A 19,973-nucleotide genomic window follows, 5' to 3' on the forward strand; every position below is an offset into this window, starting at 1 on the left:
CAATCTCTCAGAACAAGCTAAAGGCATTTATTCCTTAATCTCAAATGCGCAGATATCAAGAATGATTACTGGGATCACACGAGGGAAGCAGTAATGGTTATTTATGTTTGAAACTCATACATTCCATTATCAACAACTGCCTAAACATTGCTGGATTAAGGTCTTTCCAATACTTTTTATCTTGGATAATTAATTTCTAAGATATTCGAAGTGCTACATAAGTTCGTCACACCACTTTCTATTAGTATGCTGTGTAGGTCGCTACATGTCACAAGGAGAATTATATCTATTCATTACCTATCCAACGTAATAGTGTGTTTATTTTTCTGGAGGTATGCATCGGTATCACATACCGGAACCTTTTTTAATATCAACAGAATATTTCCTCTTCTGTCTTAAAAAGCGGTTGACGAGAACTTCGAAAATACCAAATAGTAAAAATGTAGCTTTATTGAAAATCAAAGTTTTTATTGTTTTCCTTTGCTGTTTCACACAAAAGTGTAGAGTTTCAAGTCTGAACAATGGGAGCTAATAGTACTACATATAGTGCTTATTATTATTATTATTACCCTAAAAGATATGCAAGTTTTTCACCATTACGAACCTGATGTCCAGCATACCGGCACTTTTATTTTTTAAGAACACTGTATCTATCTATCTATCTATCTATCTATCTATATATATATATATATATATATATATATATATATATATCGAGAAAAACAGAGAATTGGTTGTTAAAAAATTAGAATAGCATCACTGGATATTTGTCTTACCTTCGGAAGGTGAAGAATATCATCATCTGTCCAAGAGGATTCTGACGTTGATGTTGATGACGTATGTGAGAGGATGGTACAATTCCGATGAGGATAGTGCTCGTAGTAATAGAAATAGTCACTTCCATCACTAAAGCTGTCAGTAAACGAAGACGAAGGCGATGAATATTGATGGCTGTCACTTCCGCATGGCGACGCTGACAAGTCCGTGTAACTTCGCGTCCATGAATAAATATCTATCTCATCTTCGTCATCATCACTGCTGTCGTCCGAGTCTCTGGAGAAATCCCGCTCACTTGAGAGTTCAAACTCACAACTAGAGATTCGCGATAATTCCGGGTCGGACCACCACCGTCGGCGACGCCTTCTGACGGTAACACAGTTCTGAGTATCTCCTTCGCTAACATGATGGTGAGTCATGATGAAAGCGACAATGATAGTACTACTTGAATTTGTAAAAGTTTGACTGAATGGGAAAACCGAATGTGATCAATGACGAAATTTAGGCCGTGCACAGTTAACGTGGGAAGGATAGGCTGTGGCAGTAGTGCTAAACACTGCACGCGGTAAGAAGACATGTCTTTTCGCTCTCCAATACTATTTCTACTACTACTGGTGATACTGCCGCGAACCAATTCATTCGCGTGCTCAAGTTCTCGAAGAGAAGAGCGCGGAAAGGCGGGCAGAAGTATCTTGTCCTTCTCCCCTCTAATCTTACTCACACACAACAAAATCCAATTGTACCCCTCAATTCCTTTTTTTTTTCGTAATTCCTCCCCTATGAAACAAAAGTCGATCAACTACACACCTGACGTAATTTCAATTGATCTAGTTCCTATCACAATGTCACGAAAGCAAGTTCACGTGTGTCTGTGTGTGCATTGGAGAAGGTGAGTGCGTAACTATCCTCTTTAAGAGCGTATCGGTATGTTGTATGATGGCTCATACGGTTAAGTGTTAAGTAATCCGAACGATCTTCTCCAATAGTGTCTTAGGGATTGGGTAGTGTATTGTGGCTGGAGGGACGGGCGAGTTGAATTCATTGCCACGGGGAGAGGGGCACGGGACGTAGATATTCGTCGGGAGACGAAAGAGGGCAAAAAGGAGAAATCGGGTCAATATATCGAGCGATTCGCCCGAAGAGAGGAGAGAAAAGAGCGCCAGCGATGTGCCGCTCGCGGGTAACGAACCCGCTGTTGCCACTTTTCCTGCGATCATAACCACGTGTCTTTCCCCCAAAATTTTCAACCTAATTTAATTTTCTCTCTTATCTCGCTTAATTATCTTTCTTTGACGAACTTCTCACGATTATATTAATATTGTGAAAGGAGAGAAGAATGAGAATTTCTTCACGTTTAGTTAATTAAAACGTAAGCGTAAATATTGAAGACTTTTCGGGTTTGATTTTCAGCAAATAGATTCGTAAATTAGATTCAACTCTGTTATAACCAGTGATGACATGATTTCAGTTTTGGAAGAACCTATTATGATCTATATATATAAAAGAGAACGTACAAATCCTTTGTCCGCTCATCACGCTAATACGGCTGAACCAATTTCTTTTATTTTTGGGGGGTTATTAGGATTTGGACCCTAGATGGTTTTTATCATATCACTTTAATTTTCAATTACCAGTGTCTTGAGATAATTGACCATTCAGGTGTCCATTACGTACAAATCCTTTGTTAGTTCATCATAGGTATAAAAATAAACGTATGTATATGCAACCCGCATGACCGTGTCACTCGGCGGGTTAACATAAATGACAGGCGTTATAATGGTTTTTATTAGGGATGGCCAAAATTTTCCGGAATCCGGATTCCGGAAATTTTGTTTTCCGGAATCGGAAAGTTTACTTTCCGGAATTCGGAAAAATTCCGGAATTCGGAAAAATTCCGGATTTCGGAAAAATTCCGGATTTCGGAAAAATTCCGGATTTCGGAAAAAATCCGGAATTCGGAAAAAATCCGGAATTCGGAAAAATTCCGGAATTCGGAAAAAATCCGGAATTCGGAAAAATTCCGGAATTCAGAAAAATTCCGGAATTCGGAAAAATTCCGGATTTCGGAAAAATTCCGGATTTCGGAAAAATTCCGGAATTCGGAAAAAATCCGGAATTCGGAAAAATTCCGGAATTCGGAAAAAATCCGGAATTCGGAAAAATTCCGGAATTCAGAAAAATTCCGGATTTCGGAAAAAATCCGGAATTTGGAAAAATTCCGGAATCCAGAAAAATTCCGGAATTCGGAAAAATTCCGGATTTCGGAAAAATTCCGGAATTCGGAAAAATTCCGGATTTCGGAAAAAATCCGGAATTTAGAAAAAATCGGAATTTTTCCGAAATCCGGAATTTTTCCGATTTTACTTTCCGGATTCCGGAAAGTAAAAATTCTGGAATTGGCCATCCCTAGCTAGTAGCTGTTAAAAGAGAAACACAATAATGAATATATATACTGTATTAGTTTCTTGTAGTTGGATATGTCTTTATCACTTACGTAGACAATTGCTACTGCAGTTATTTACTGTTTTATAAAGAAGGTCTTATTTTCACACACAAAAAAGTCGCCGGTATGTCTCAAACATTATCGCGTTCCCACCTGCAGCTGCTCCAAAGCACTGCAAACTACTTTTTAACCAGGCGAAAGGCAGTGGAGGAAAAGAAATCTCAACAAATATTCTAATAACATTCGCTTATTGTCAACATACCTACAGTGAGCGCAGAAAGTGTTCGTACACCGTGCATACTTTATATTGAAAACAGCTAGCATGAGAACGGGAGGTGGAAAATATATATATAACCAGAATTAAGACTACACATTCATACATTTTATTTCTATATACAAGAGAAAGGCCAAACAAACACAATCACTGTTTTGTTCAGAAGAAAAGAGAGAATTCCTTTTTTGTAAACGCAAAATGTCACCGTACACTTATGCTTGAATTAGTGCTTATAAAGTATATTACCTTATTTGATATTTTGTGGGATTACCCTGTGCGTTAATGATTGTAGTCTTCGTGGCATTGATTTCACCTGTAGTAGTTCGTAGTTCTGTAGCTTCGGGACTGATTATGTCCCATTCTTCTTGAATAGCTTTTCTTAGGCCTTCTTTAGTAGAGACAGGGCCGGCGCGAGAGAGGGTCGAGCCGTGCCACCGCCCAGAGCGGCAAGTCTAATGGGCGGCAAAATTTGAAAAAGAAAAGAATACTATCAAAATATAATGCTTCGTAATAGGCTCACATGGAAAAATAAGATTGTGTTAACCTGAGAATGTAATTGAACTTACTTTACTCACATTCAAGAAAATACTCTCTCAGGAAATTCAGAGCATTCCTCCTCGTTTTCAATTATCAAACTACTAGCCACAGGTATCTCGTTCAATATTTCCCTTGCAGCAGTGTAGATAGGATTTTGAGCTAGAGTGCATAAGATTATCACGGTGTCTTTTTATATTTTTTTCTATTCAATAATGTTCTAACGCTCCGCTCCAAGTATGCAAAAGGTACACTCCCACTTGAGACAGGCCGTTCTAGCCTGTAGCATCCAGGGGCGGATCCAGGACGGACTTCTGGGGGGGCGGTGGGTTGTAATACTGCTACTTAGAGCTACTTTTAAGAGCGTCAAAAAATAAACTATATATTTTATTTATATATAAAATAAAAAAGTTTCCTCTTCTGGGGGGGGGGCGATCGCCCGATCTCCCCCCTGGATCCGCCCCTGGTAGCATCTAGAGACATTTAGGTTCTAATAGCGAGTTTTTGACCAGTTTACAAATTGTTCATTCCGAATATAGTAAATCGTACAGCGTATTATTTCTTGAGAAATGTCTCATTTTTTGTATAGCTAAAAAAAAGTTTATGACTTTTTTTTCTGCGTCAGTTCAACGTTAGGCCATACTAAAGGAACATATTAGTAGTCTCACTTTAAAATCATAATCCACCACAAGGTGGGAGAGCCGAATTGATGCTCTGACTCAGTTATCAAATATAGGAAGTTTATGATGCCTTACTTCAAATAAGTAATGACAATAGAACCGATAGAATGGTCGTCCACGATGCTCTGTGTATAGCAAACCAGCTGAGTTACTTTTCTTTCCTTTACTCACTCGTTGTCTGATATGACTTTAAAGCATTGATTCTCATGTGTTGGATGCAGTAGGATTTCTTGAAAATATATCTGGGTACTTTGAGAGGAGCAGAAATTATGCAAAGTTTAAATCTTACTTAGTTGATACGATGGACTTGGCATCAGCATTAGATACGGGTAATCCACTGATACGTAATACAGTGCAAGCTCGAAGTCGAAAGAAGAGACTGTTTCAGTACGAGGCAGAGGATGAAGCTACTGAAAACAGCCACAAACAAGATACAAGATCGATTTTTATTACAAAGTTCTAGAAGTGATTGTGTTAGCTTTTAAGAGAAAGATTTGAGCAACTTAAACATCACAGCGAGTATTTCAATTTTCTTTGCGATATAAATAATCGTAAAGATATAGCCTACCACCTGATTTTTTTGTCTGAAAAGTGTACTAAACTTACCATTTTAACACACGAAGAATTGAAAGATATTAACCCCAGTGATTTGAAAGACAAACTGAAAGTGTTATCCACTATAATTAAGCCTGTGAAAGTTCCAAAAAAAAAAAAAAAAAAAAATATTAGGAACATGACTTTGCTCCCAATGTTAGTATTGCACGTAGAATTTTGTTAATCTTGCCTGTAACAGTGGCAAGTGGAGAAAGAAGTTTTTGGAAATTTAAGTTTATTAGAAACTATCTACACTCTTCTATGTCTGAAACACGCTTGAGTGGTCTAGCGACGATATCAATAGAACACAAATTGGCTAAAACATTGGACTACGTGATGTGATAAAGAAATTTGCTCATATCAAAGCAAGAAAAGTTTCTTTCAATTAAGGTATGTTAAATTTATGTATGTCTATTGTGTTTTAGTACATTATAAGGCTTAAGCTAATCACTTACATTTACCATAATATCTGATTTACTGTATTATCTTCTTGCTCCATACTCTGTTGAAAACGCCTTTTGATATAAAATAAGCCTAAAAATTAAAATTCTTAGTCATGATTAAAGTATATTTTTAAAATTTTATTTTCTGTATGCGCTGCTCTATATTACAGATATACAGCGAAATCGAGCATACTGAATATTGTGTCAGTATAGAGTCGTTTAAATATTACGTGAACATTCCAGAAAGGTAGTTCTTTTTTTTTTTTTTTTTTTTTTTTGTTTACTTTTCCATTTTATACATGTTTTTAAATGACACTTGAACGTTATCTGTCAAAATAAGGTTTGCGGATTAAAGGGGCGGCATGTGAAAGCACCGCCCAAGGCGTCAAAATTGCTAGCGCCGGCCCTGAGTAGAGAAGCTGTGCCTTCTGATTGTTGTCTCCAGAACAGACCATAGATATTCTATGGGGTTCATATCTGGGGATTGGGGAGGTGTGCGAAGCTGTTTCAAGGTATTATAGAGTAGCCACAATCGAGTATTTTCCGCTGTATGTTTGGAGTCGTTGTCTTGCTGAACAATAAATTGTTTTCAAGAACCATCTTCTGCGCACTAGTATGGAAATTTTCCTTTAATATGTTAATATACACTTTGTGGATCATCACTCCATCGATAAGGTGGAGACGACCCACTCCTGAAGCACTCATACAAGCCCAGACGAGCACGGACCCTCCTCCGTGTCTTACTTTAGGGACGAGATTTTGAGGATTCATCTCTGTATTCACCTTGCGCCATACAATACGCCTCCCATTGGACTCGATAAAGTTAAATTTACTTTCGTCCGAAAATATGACCCTATTCCAGAAAGAAGCCTGATCCCTTATCTTTATACTCTTTTTCAAACTTTAGTCTCTTTATACGATTCGTCTTGTTCACCCAGAACATTTTCCTGGCTATCCGACCATGATACCTTGCAAATATTCCGCACTGTACTGGCTGATACTTTAACACCGCGTGTTTCCAGATCCGTTCCCAATTGCACAGCACTATTTTTTGGAACCTTTTTTCTTTCCCTAATAATGTAACGTTTATCTTGTTCACTCAACACTCTTGGTCTTCCAGTTTTTTTTTTTTCGCACAGTGATAGAAACATTATACATCGCAATTATTGTTTGTACTGTTGAACGAGGCCTGTCTGCAAGGTTTGCTATCTTTCTCAAAGACTTACCCTTCTTATGCAATTTAATAATTACTTTTCTTGTCTCCTCATTTGTTTCTGTTCGGTTGCTTCCCACTTTGACAGCCCACCGTGCAGTTTTTTCACTTCTATTCACAACTAAACTCATTCTGTTACTCGTCATGCTATACAAAGGTGTATACTCAGGTGAATACTAGTGAACCCCAGTTGTGGTATCTTTGTTTCGTATTCGTACGTCAGGTGTACGATCACTTTTTTGCGTCTACTCTATACACTTTCTACGGAATTTATTTACTTTCTGACCATTAAACTTGTCTTTGTGGTTCTTTATTGATATATTCATAAAGCTTAGTTTTCATTATTCATATTGTGTGTGTTATTACACTTCTTAAATTTTCTGTTTCTTTTTCGCAAACATTCTCGTTTCAATAGCATAGGTGTACGAACACTTTCTGCGCTCACTGTATGTACAGTAAATACAAATTTATAATTTTTTACTTTACGAAGTGTGCAATGTAATTGTTCAATAATTAACATAAGCAGGCATTCATTAATTTATATTAATATAATAATTAATAAAACTAATAAGCGGGTGATTGATGACTCAGTGGTAGAGTTTTCATCTATGGCATTCTAACCCAGGACATGTGGGTTTTCGATGGCTAATTTTGTGTTCGAAAATTTTCCCGGTGGAAGGCCTACCTTTCTTATATTTGTTCCATCATCACTCATTAACGAATTTAGTTTATCAAAACTCTATAGCCATATATTCATTCTGTCCGTCAGTGAAGCAAACAGTCTCAAGAACTATCTGATGGATTACCAATCAATTTTGGCCATGATGTACAGAGTCAATAGTTAAGAATCGAGTTCCCTGATGAATGTAATATTCAAACCGGAAGCGGTACAAATCAACCATTTCCGGTTTTAACGTTAATCATTATATAGTAAATATGGTAATAGATAGCGAGAAGCGGTTTCCAGTAATCGACATATATATAACATTCATGTAGATAGAATGTTACCCAATTTGTGCATCTGCTGAAAATAATGAGCTTAGGTATTTAGAGAGCATTTTCCGCTTTAGAAAATGTGTGCTTGGTAAAGAATGTAGAGAATTAGCTGAGTCAGGCATGTAGCTAGAATATGGTAATAGGAAGGGGAGGGGGTCTGTCACGAAATACTGTGGTTATTTACCAGGGGCTCAATCATTCTAAACTATTTTATTGGCAACATATATTGGTTCGTTTAGCCAAGATTTCTAATGGGGGGATGATATGAAATACTGTGGTTACACACCAGAGGCTCGATCAATCTAAATATTTTACTGACAACATACCCATATTGATTGGTTAGGACAATAAAATGAGGATATATTAGTAAGTATTTTAATAAGAAGCTATGAAGAAATCTCGAGTAAAAGAATATAAAAAAGTATTGAAAAAGATATAGTTTTCCGAGGTCATTCGAACGGTGTCGAGAATTTTGCGTCTGGGAAATTTGCGCCCTACCTCAAGAACAGGGAAAATTGCGCCTGCAATGTACCTCCACCGGAAAGTTGAGCCCTGCGAAATAAAAGAACCTATTGGAGCTTACGCATTTGCTCGGAGGGGCTGACATTACAGCATAAACAATCCTCCCCCCACAACCATGCTATTTGTGATTTATTTTCATTGTGGCTATATAAGGGAAGAATAAACTTCAATATAAGCCAAAAGAACACAACGGATCAACGCAATCACTGCTTCTTCCAGAGATGATTTTGGGGGAACACTGGCCTCCCCAGAGCTCTCAGAGTGCCCCCTCGGAGGAGACCAAAATAATACGTCTATAATATAATAATAAATAGAATAGTACCAGCAGTGACCCCCCTCCGGAATACTAAGTGTGCCCCCCGGAAAATTTTTTTCTGAAAGAACGACTGAACGCAATTGTGTGTTTGAATTCCAGCAAGTAAACACACTGTACATAGTTTTCTTGATAATATTACTGAACTGATTTTACATTCACTTTACATTTTCTTTTCTATATTTTGTGTCCTGAAAAGCCAAACAACTCGCAAGGATTGTGAACAGAGATATCTGGGTAGAGCCAAACAGCCTTTTGTAGATTAAATTATACTCTTTGATTATATTAATAATTATATATCAGTCATTTATACTTTTTTGTAAATTTTGTAGTATAATGAAAAATTGTATTTGTATGGATTGCCCTTTAGTGAACTAAAATTGTACTTTTTTCATTTGTTCGGAATATTATAACGGATGGAGTAACTCACTGAGACGATGATAGGCAAGCCTAGTTCAAGTGTGAGTGGAAGTTACTTTACACAATACAAAAATAAGTTGAATTGTAGGGCGCTAACATCCCAGTGCAAATATGTAGCCGGCGCATTTTCCCCTCTTTTTGGGGTAGGGCGCAAACATCCCAGTGCAAATATATTGCGAGCGCATTTTTTCCTATTTTTGTGGTAGGGCGCAAATTTCCTGGGCGCAAAATTCTCTCATTCAAGGAAAATATAATGTCCGTGAAGTTGACAAGCCACTTATGTCAGACTCCATTTCGACTTTAAACGTCGCTAGTGCTACGTTAGTGTTCGATAGTGACGCAAATCGTTAGTACTTCACAGATAACGTGTGCTTTTTAAATAATGGATATAGGTCTTCTAACTGCATGCCAACACGCCCACTTCTAAGAATCATCTCAAAAATGAGGTTAACCGTTAGAGCAAGTAAGTGCTCATTAGTGCCATTAACATTAATGCCTCCATCGTACGGCCCTTTGAGTAATGATAATAGCACGCTCTTTGCTAGTCTCAATGCGTCCCTATATTCTCGCGAACATTCTGACGTGCTCAAGTTAGTTACTTTTTTTTTTTTTTGCAACTATTGTTTATCTGTTATTGTTTATTGCTAGTCTGCAGAGTAGTCCTTACATTAATATGCCATTGTCCTTGATAATCATTGCGTATTTACAAGCAGTTTGTTATTACTGTTAGAAGATATCAAAAAACAACAGATAAAATCTACTACTTAACGGTTCACATTTTTCTTTTACAGTACATAAACGATTAATAATAATAATAATAATAATAATAATAATAATAATAATAATAATAATAATAATAATAATAATAATAATAATAAGACTATTCCAGCATAAAAGTTATCAATTGCATCCCACTGGCAACAAGCGACGCATATTTTAACTTCACAAAAATTAGTTTCTCACGATTTTCTGGAAAACTACGTATGATAACATCTTCATTATGTCAAGTTGTTTATCTCAGTGTGATATATGTCTTACCTATGGAGAATATCACAGTAAAACAAATATTAAATATTAGGAGTACATCGTACTTTTGGACTACATCTCATTAACCATGGGAAGATTGAGTAGTGTATACTTTAGGATGTAAGTTTCAGCTTAACTTGCATCATACATTCTTAGGATTACAAAAAGGAAATTTGTTCGTTTGCGTTTGAACAAAATTCTTAGGATTACAAAAAGAAAAAATAATTTTTCCGAATTCCGGAATTTTTCCGAAATCCAGATTTTTTCCGAAATCCGGATTTTTTCCGAATTCCGGAATTTTTCCGAATTCCGGAATTTTTCCGAATTCCGGATTTTTTCCGAAATCCGGAATTTTTCCGAAATCCGGATTTTTTCCGAAATCCGGAATTTTTCCGAATTCCGGAATTTTTCCGAAATCCGGAATTTTTCCGAATTCCGGAATTTTTCCGAATTCCGGATTTTTTCTAAATTCCGGAATTTTTCCGAATTCCGGAATTTTTCTAAATTCCGGAATTTTTCCGAAATCCGGAGTTTTTCTAAATTCCGGAATTTTTCCGAAATCCGGAATTTTTCCGAATTCCGGAATTTTTCCGAAATCCGGAATTTTTCCGAATTCCGGAATTTTTCCGAAATCCGGAATTTTTCCGAATTCCGGAATTTTTCCGAAATCCGGAATTTTTCCGAATTCCGGATTTTTTCCGAAATCCGGAATTTTTCCGAATTCCGGAATTTTCCGATTTTACTTTCCGGATTCCGGAAAGTAAAAATTCCGGAATTGGCCATCCCTAGTTTTTATCATATCACTTGAAAGCGAAAAAGTAAAAATTATCTAAGTAACAAAGTTTATTGCGTTCGGGGGTGACCGCAGCGAAGCGGGGCGGGTTAACATAAATGACAGGCGATATAATGTTAACATTTACTGCAATCTTCTATGGTTTTTATCATATCACTTGAAAGCGAAAAAGTAAAAATTATCTAAGTAACAAAGTTTATTGCGTTCCGGGGTGACCGCAGCGAAGCGGGGTGAACGCTGCTAGTATTTTATAATTTTGGAATGGGAGAATAAATTTTGTACTTTAAATTAGAAATTTAAGCATCGTTTTATTTTTTTTTCAGTTTAGCGTCCCTTTCAGAAGCGAAGCTACATGAGATGTGGACCTACATCTTAACGTGGGATACAAACCACATGAACTCCCGCCGGGAATCGAACCCGGGTCTGCAACACTAAAGGCGCGTACACTAACCGTTTAGCCACGACGGAGCTCAATTTAAGCATTCATTTCACACGTTAGATATAAATTAATATGTTTTGTACTTAGAATTAATATTTTAAAATTGGAATAATTTCACATTCGAACAATATATTCTAATTCTATTTGCTATTAGAGGATACGATGGCTTAGTGGTAGAGCTCTTAATGGTGCGTGGGGTTCCTGGTTCGATCCCCGGGTCGTGGACAACATCGTGTCCATGGGTTTTCTCGGGGTACTCCCATTTTATAATACATTCTCATTCCATCTATTCTTCAGTATCTACAATCAGTATCTGCTACACTCTACTCAAACCGGAAGTGGCTTAAATTTAGTAGTACTTCCGGTTTCAATGTTGACTTTCATAGAGCATAAACGGTAAAAAAATAATATATCAAACAGCGGCTTTTTGACACAGATTCAGCGTTACAAGAATATTTTCTATCTTCTCCTATAACCACCTAATCAAACCAAAACTGATAAAACTCAACCTATTCTGGTTTTAATGTTAATTGCTATAGTACCAAAACAGTAATAGATAGGGACAAGCGGTTTTTTGCAATTGATTTAGCATTTCAAGATAACATATCATCGCAACCCACAACACTCTACCAAATCTGGAAGTGGATGATATTCATTAGTACTTTCGGTTTCAATATTGACCTTCATAGAGCATAAAACTGTAAGAAACATTAAAAAGCCATTTTTGACATAGATTCAGGGTTCCAAAACATAAGTTATATCTTCTGTGATAACCCTCTATTTAAGCCGAAAATGGTAAGAATCATTCATTTTAGGTTTCAACACTAGTCGCGTAATAGATAAAAGCAAAATAGATAGCGACAGTTAGTACGTATATGGATTCAGTACCTCAAGAATCTGTTTTACTTGCGATTTTATTCCTCTGTTGAATCAGAAAGTGATAGGAATTAATTAGCACTTCCGGATCTCACCCGTAAGTCTCCATAGAGCAAAAATAGTAAAAGCACGCCAATGATGTTTTTTGATATGGATTCAGATTTGGAGAAATTAGTTCTATTCTTGATCTTATCCTCTACTGCAGTGATCGCCAAACCGTCGATTCCGAGCTACTAGAGGCTTTCTATTTCAACTGTGCTCCTTCCGGTGCTGCTGTCGCTATGTGATTCCCCTAACCTCCCTCGAAAGAGGAGGGACAAGTTGCTGTGGCTGAAATTTTTCAATTATTGAATGAGGAAGTGTTACCACAATGAATTATTTCATGGACTTCTCTGTGTTCTGTCTTGTTAGCCATTCTAAGTAGCCTACGATCTTCACTCATCAAGACCAAACGACTGAATGACAAATTGGCAACAGAGCTGAGGTCATTTACTTCTTTTCCCTAAGCAAAGGGAGGGTTTTATCCGTCAGAGGGCGCCATAGGTGAGGCAGAAGTATGTTTCACATATTTTCCGAGGGCACAGGTGATATCGGCTCTAGTACCTCGCGTGACATTTTCAGTAGATCGCGTTAACGATCCATTTGGCTAATCTTGATTCCTCCACTGAGATAGACAATAAAAAAATGTAAGATTTTTTAAAAGAAAAGATCGTAGTTCTTTGGTTGAGGATTCGAAAACGGCACGGCAACTCAGAAGCTACATAAGTTTGGCGACCACTGCTTTACTGCAAGTAGTGGTTATAAATATTCTGCTTCAAATCGGAGTATTGAATTCATATAGTTTGAAACTCTATTGTAGTTTAACATTATGAAATGAAACTCACTTGTTCGACATTTAAAAATGCAAATATTTGAATGAATTTTACAATAGCACCTCGAAAATGAGCCAAGTGGTTAATACACTTTATTTATTTGCGCGTGGTTTCAAGTTGGATCACAGTGAGAGGATATTAGACTGAATTTACAACAGCATGTTTGGTACAATAACACAAGCATCCTTCTTCAAAGGAAACCAAAATTTTGTTCTTACTAGAGTTCTAAGTTTTGCAACGTATAAATATGAAAAGTTTTGCAGAATGACTACGCGTATTCCTCCGTCCGTTTATCAACAGGCACCAAAACAAAAGCCATACGAAAAAGCGAGCTTTTTAAAAACGTATTTAGTGTCCCAAGAATATTTCCTGTATCAATACTGACTCCCATAGACGAAAATGGACAGCATTAGGTCTGTAACAAGTCAAATATTCCGTACATGTTCAGGAAATAGGCTGGGGGTGCCCAGCCTGTCCTGAGATAGAATATTGGTAAACCGACCTGTGAAAGCAGACCACAGAGAACATTCAATTGTGAGTGATTTTTCCTTTACGAGTCCAAATTTGGACATTCTGCTCATCCAGCTGCCAAAAACTTAAACAGCGTATTTGAGCCAGGAGATGAATGAACGCACGTCACTGGTTTGTGAAATTTGACGGTAGAGATGATAAGAAATGAATGATAATAATAACCGTGATTGCCAGTCTAGTGTCATTGATGGCTCGATATCCCCAGTAAGTGAAATAAGAGGTGTAAGTTAACCTTAATAAAAAATATAAAGCTAACAGAATGTAAAAGCAAAGAGAAAAATTATTGCAAAATTTTATTTTTTAAGGTTCATGGATGCATGTGCGGAAAATGAATTTGGTATCACTTGAAAAAAAAAATATAACATTGCATTTGCAGTGAGTGTTTCCGGATCATCATAACGACTTTGAACCTGATAATATCACCTCGACGTGTGGGTTTTTTGCTTTAAAACTATGATGCAAAATTTGAATACCTATGACTCGGGTACCGTAAGACTTCATAATATAATGTTTGATATGCTTGTATAGCAGATCAAGGTCTACCACCATCCCAGATTTGATCCCGTTCGGTTGATTTACACATACATAGGCTGTTGTTTTTGAAAATATGATAAAAAAATTTGACCGCTATCTCTCGAAAACTGTAAGGATGCACAACATCAAGTCTACCACTATGTTAAGTTTGATCTCAATCCGATGAGTGCCCTGTATAAATTTTCCTTTCGGAAATACGGTGTTAAAATTGACTCAGGAACCGTAAGCCTGCACAACATATCTTTCTATCTATCTTGAAAGTCAATTTATCTCCCTGAATGACGTCTAACCTTGGTTACTTTGTTCAGACGTGAGTTATGATGTGGGTATAGTGCATGTACTCCAGAACAGTCATTGGCGTGTTTGATGTGAACGACTTCGTTTCAATTCCGAAGCAAAAAGGCGATTGGTGTTCCGCTGCTGCAATAATTGACGAGGAGCTACTAGAAGTGGCTCTACTAAAGGCCGAAGTGCATTCACTCTGTCATGATAGAACGTCCATAAATCCTGGGATTTACCTAAGAAACATGACGTGAGGTATTCTGATTGTGGAAGGAGACAAAGAATCTTCTAGGGACAAAATAATTCTTCACACACTTACGAGTATGTAGTAGGTCCAGATGTATCACCATATCAAGTTTGATCCCGATCAAATGAGTTCGGTGTATGGGCTTTTGACCTCGCAAATGTGACGCAACATTCGAACGCGCAAAACTCGAGAACCGTAAGCCTACAAAACATAATACAAACTTTTATATAACGCCATGCTAACTTTGATCTCGATTGGATGAGTTCGACTCAACTTCTCCGATTTGCAGAGTCGTTGATTTTTCAGGGACATATGACGGACAGAAAGTATGTATATATATAATTGATTAGGTTACATAGTTCATTGTTAGCTGCCACTTCATGTCAATATGTATGTGTATGAATTTGTATAGATATAAATTATTTGTTGGATTTTCTTTGTGTTCCGACAAGAAAAGCAGGGAGAAGTTGGGTGAAACTCATATTTTACCCCTAAAAACAGTGAGGAGGATCAACTGCTCCCCTCTGTTCCAACGTCAATGCCTTTTATGTTGAATAATAAATAAATATCAATCTATACATATATCCTGTGACCTAATAAAAATATTTAATTATGTGAAAATTGGGTTTCAAAACAAATTCTTTATTAAAAGTTGTTATCTGCGAAGTGTGCCTCCGAGCTAATTAAAGGTAGACTATCTAAACTGAATTTTAATTTATGTAAACAAATTTATTACTAATATTAATCTGTGCACTTATTTTTCGTTAGCCACACAGTTAATTCGAATGTGGTCTTAAACACTAAATGGAAGAGGATTAATTGTAAACTGAATATAATCCTTTAAGCCTAGCATTAAAAGCGGGTTATCTAGTAGTCCAAGTCCCTAGGGAATACAGGTAATCAATTAGCAAAAGCTATGGTTTGGTCACTAAGCAAATTGAGAGCATTTGTGGCATTTCCAACAACCACATCTTACTTTAAGCTAAAGGATTGGTTTAAAGTACACTCATAGCAATGCGTAAAAGTATAATTGATGGTTGTTTTCTATATCTTTCTGACATACTTAATTTTGAAGGAGCTCAGTTCAATAAACCTGCTTTATATGTTTACCTTGTCTATCCATATGGATGCATTCCGTCAAGGAGACAAATGTGTGTCCGTCCGTTCGGGAGACAAAAAAACCCTCAAGAACTACTTGAATCATCTTTCAATTCTGCCTAGGAATAGATAGAATAAAAAGTTAGAAATCAAGTTGGTTGATTGAAGTCATTGCCAAACCGGAGTTGGTAGAAATCAATCGTTTCGTATTTTAATCTTGATCATTATAGAGTAAAAATGGTAATACATAGATAGTGAGAAATGGTCTTCTGCAATCAATTTAGCATCCCAAGAAAAATAGTCCGCCTTTCCACTCTAATCTCTATACTGAAATAGGAAATGGTAGAAATCTACTACCATTTCTGGTTTTGATCTTAATTAAGGAACTATCACGCTATACAAACCTAACCCCTTTACGTGATTGTACACATGGCATTACTATTTGTTTTATTTTACGCAAGTGCGTTTCGTTTTCCCATTGGGAAACAATGATAAATTTCTGAAAAATAGGGTAACTATTATCTCCGCTTTCAATACTCGCATAACGAAGAAAATGGAACTAACTCTTGATATGTTAAATATATACCAAATAAACAAATTCTCGCTAGTTTGTACTCTACGAAAATTCAATATTAGTCGAGTCAATGAAAGAAAAACGGGGAAAGTAGATCATATAGTTTTGAAATTTGATACACTTTTGGAGGGAATGCTCTAAACGACATAATGAAAGTCCCCAATAGTGCAGGGTCGACGAATGATAGAGAGCGGTTTAATGATACTTTTTCAAGTTTTCTTAAATATCTCGTAGCCTATGGGATCTAGAAAAAAATTGAGCACGAAATTAAACTAAATTAAATTTTCCACATTGTTTTAAATAATATTCCTATATAATAGTCTTATACATTCTTTGATCAATATTTTATGATCTTTCATATGATCAATATTTTAGAAGATAGAGGGGAATAAGATATACATATTTCAAAAGAATCTTATTGTAGTTTCAGGTAGTGCTCAGAAAATGCCTCATGCCTATACAATAATACACAACCTCCTTGCACAAAACTAACGAGTAGGCACAGGCAGATTCCCGTTGCGGGTACTTGCTGCTTTTGTACGAGCCACACATCGTTTTCCACACATTGTTTAGCTCTCCTAATGCTCCAAGTTTGTGTAGACGTCACCTGTGTGTTTAGTGTTCGTGAATTATACTGCCACTAGCAGTTATACAGTATACGACAATGGCTGAAAAGTGTTTATTATGCGATGAGAATGTTGTGATAAATGTTAAGTGTGATCAGGACCGCACGCACGGGGAGGTGAGTCTACCAGGTCTGGATTTCCCTCCCAAAAACTTTCTAACTCAACATACATTTGTACACTTTCTCAATAAAACTATACTTTTTTAACAAGAAAATGATTGCTGTATCATGAAATTTGATCTTACGCTTCTTTTACTGTATATGTACTCTTTCTCTTATAAAAACAATCTAGTTCCATCATTTTTATTCTGAAAATGTAGGTGGAAGTTTTTTTTTCAATTACCGGTACTTATTATCTTTTCGGATGTAGAATAATACCAGTTCAGTACAACATAGAGGTAGTGGCTTCTAGTATTGGACTCATTGAAAGCTTATGCAATTACGGGAAACACAAAGTGTTTAGAGGGAAGAACATGGTTGTTCTTCATGCTTCTACACGAATCAATACACAAAACCTCAATCAATCACAAGAGGTTTGAAAGTAGTTGTTTCCAATGAAAAGCTCTCAACATTGTGTTCTAACCCCTTCACTTTTTAGCCATTGTTAGTGCTAATGTTAGTATACTGTCTGTATACGCTCGAAGCGTTACGAGAACTAAACAACATGTGGAATGCAACGCACAAACTGCTCATATAAAAGAGGCCCGAGCGGGCACTTCGCTTGTGCTCGTACGTTAGAGTGATTGTGCATGCAGTTGTGTATTGCCTTAGTAAATTGTTGTATAGGCATGAAGTGTCTTCAGCAGCTTGCCTGAACAGTTTTAGTCGAGTTTATCACTACAATAAGATTTTTTTTAAAAAAAATATGTATTTTTTAATTCTCTTCTATCTTCTAATCTCTAGATCCTATGAAAATAAATCGGCTTTCATTTATTGACTGAATTATATTAGAACCGAAGACTAAATTTGTATAACTTTCAGTTTGAATAAGAAATTAAAGCCGTGTTTGAACACTTTCGTGTGACATTAAATTAATATACATTTTAAAGACTTTTAAACCATGCTATGCATAAGTGTCGGGAGTCTTATAGAACGGCTTTGTCCGTCAGTTCTTCCGTCTATGGACGGGTATCAGAGCAAAAACGATAAGAGATATCGACATGAAGTTTCTTGCAATCAATTCGGCATCCCAAGGATAGGTTCCAATTCCTCTGTTAACTCTCTGTTGAAACCGATTCTTTGTTGAAAGTGGCTCAAATTAGTCATATCCTGTTTTAGTGAAAGGAAAGCTATAACAGATAGCTAGAACCGGTATTTTGCAAACGATTTAATGTCTCAAGCCATTTACTATAACTATTCCGAACACTTTACCCAAACCGGAAGTGATTAAAGCTTAATCTTATTTCTGGTATCAATACTGATTTCAACAGAGCAAAAACGGTAAATGGTATGAAGACGAGGGGTTTTCCAATCGATTCAGTTTTCCAAAAATACATAGGTACATTCCACCTTATCCATTAATCCTATATTGAAACCGGAAGTGGTTTTGAAATTAACAATATTCGGTTTTAACATTTATCGCGATAGAACAGTAAAATATAGCTACAATCAGTTTTCTGCAATCGATTCTGGGTGTCAAGAGAACATACACACACAACTCGTAATCCTCTACCAAAACCGAAAGTGGGTGTAGTTTACTGCTACTTCCGGTTTCAATACTGATTTCAATAGAGCAAAAACGGTAATGGAAATCAAGATGCCGTTTTTTGTAATCTATTCAGCTTCTTAAGAGTAGGTCGTATCTCCTTCTTTAACCATCTATTTCCGGTTTCAATGTTTATCGCTAGAACAAAAACAGTAATGCGTAGCGAGTAATGGCTTTATGATATGGATTCAGCATTAGAGGAACAACTTCTACCTTGATCATATTTATCTACTATAACCAGTAGTTATAAATATACTACTTCAAGTTTAAGTCATGAATTCTCATAGTTCGGAAGTCTACCTTAGTTTCACAGTGTGAAACAAAACTCACACAGTTGTTGCTATTTATCACCATTTCAGACTTCCAAACTATGCTATGTGTAAATGTCGCAAGTCTCATAGAACGGCTTTGTCCGACTGTCTGTCGAGAAAGCGCAACACTTGCGGTATCGACAGTTGCGACATTGCGACATTTGCGGTTATCGACATTTGTGATATTGGGATATTTATGGTACTATTCAAAATAACTTCTTCTTCCCCAAACTGAGATGATATTTTCGGTTATTCAGTTAGAGGATAGGCATATAGTATAGACTGACAAGGGGTAACTGCACGGTATCAACTGCTACACAAAGACCAAGTTTTATCGCAATGGTGTAGGTAGGAAGTTGTTCTAGGGGAAATAACATGACTTTTTTTTAGGGGTCTCAGGCTTTTTGCATACTGCAAAATTTAATATGTTAGAATCACTGCACGAGAAATCTGACAACATCACAAGTAGCGACTACTCATACAATGCCTATTTGAGAGAGTTCCTCTTCTTGTACATGGTTAGACGGAACACTGGCAGTATTGAAGCAACGAGAAGCCAGTATCCAGAGTTTCGAAGTTACTTCTGGTTCAAATATTGATTTCTATAAAGCAAAAACAGTAAATGCTATCAAGATGCTTGCAATCGATTCAGCGTCCAAGAATAGGCTTCATCTGGTCTATTAACCCTCTATACAAATCGGAAGTACAGTAGTTAAAATTTGCCATTTCAGGTTTTAAAGTTTATCGCCATTGAATTATCGCTATTCGCTTGTTGATATGGACTCAGCATCGGAGGAACAGGTTTTATCTTCGATTTTATTACTCCCTTGCAACCAGTATTTATAGATGCA

At 36.7% G+C, this 19,973-nt stretch overlaps 1 protein-coding gene across 1 annotated transcript in view; it reads right to left on the reverse strand.

The window, feature by feature from the left end:
• The window catches only part of LOC145674340 (uncharacterized), a 321,553-nt gene extending 319,998 nt beyond the window's left edge, over positions 1-1,555 (reverse strand). Inside the window, exon 1 of the mRNA XM_081744274.1 lies at positions 777-1,555. Coding sequence (XP_081600400.1) covers positions 777-1,196 — 420 coding nt within the window. The 5' untranslated portion in view covers positions 1,197-1,555. The remainder of the gene's footprint in view (positions 1-776) is intronic.
• Positions 1,556-19,973: the final 18,418 nt, after the last annotated feature.

This window comes from Thermobia domestica, chromosome 2 (genome assembly GCF_964235325.1).
Source record: "Thermobia domestica chromosome 2, izTheDome1.hap1.1, whole genome shotgun sequence".
Lineage (NCBI taxonomy): Eukaryota > Metazoa > Arthropoda > Insecta > Zygentoma > Lepismatidae > Thermobia > Thermobia domestica.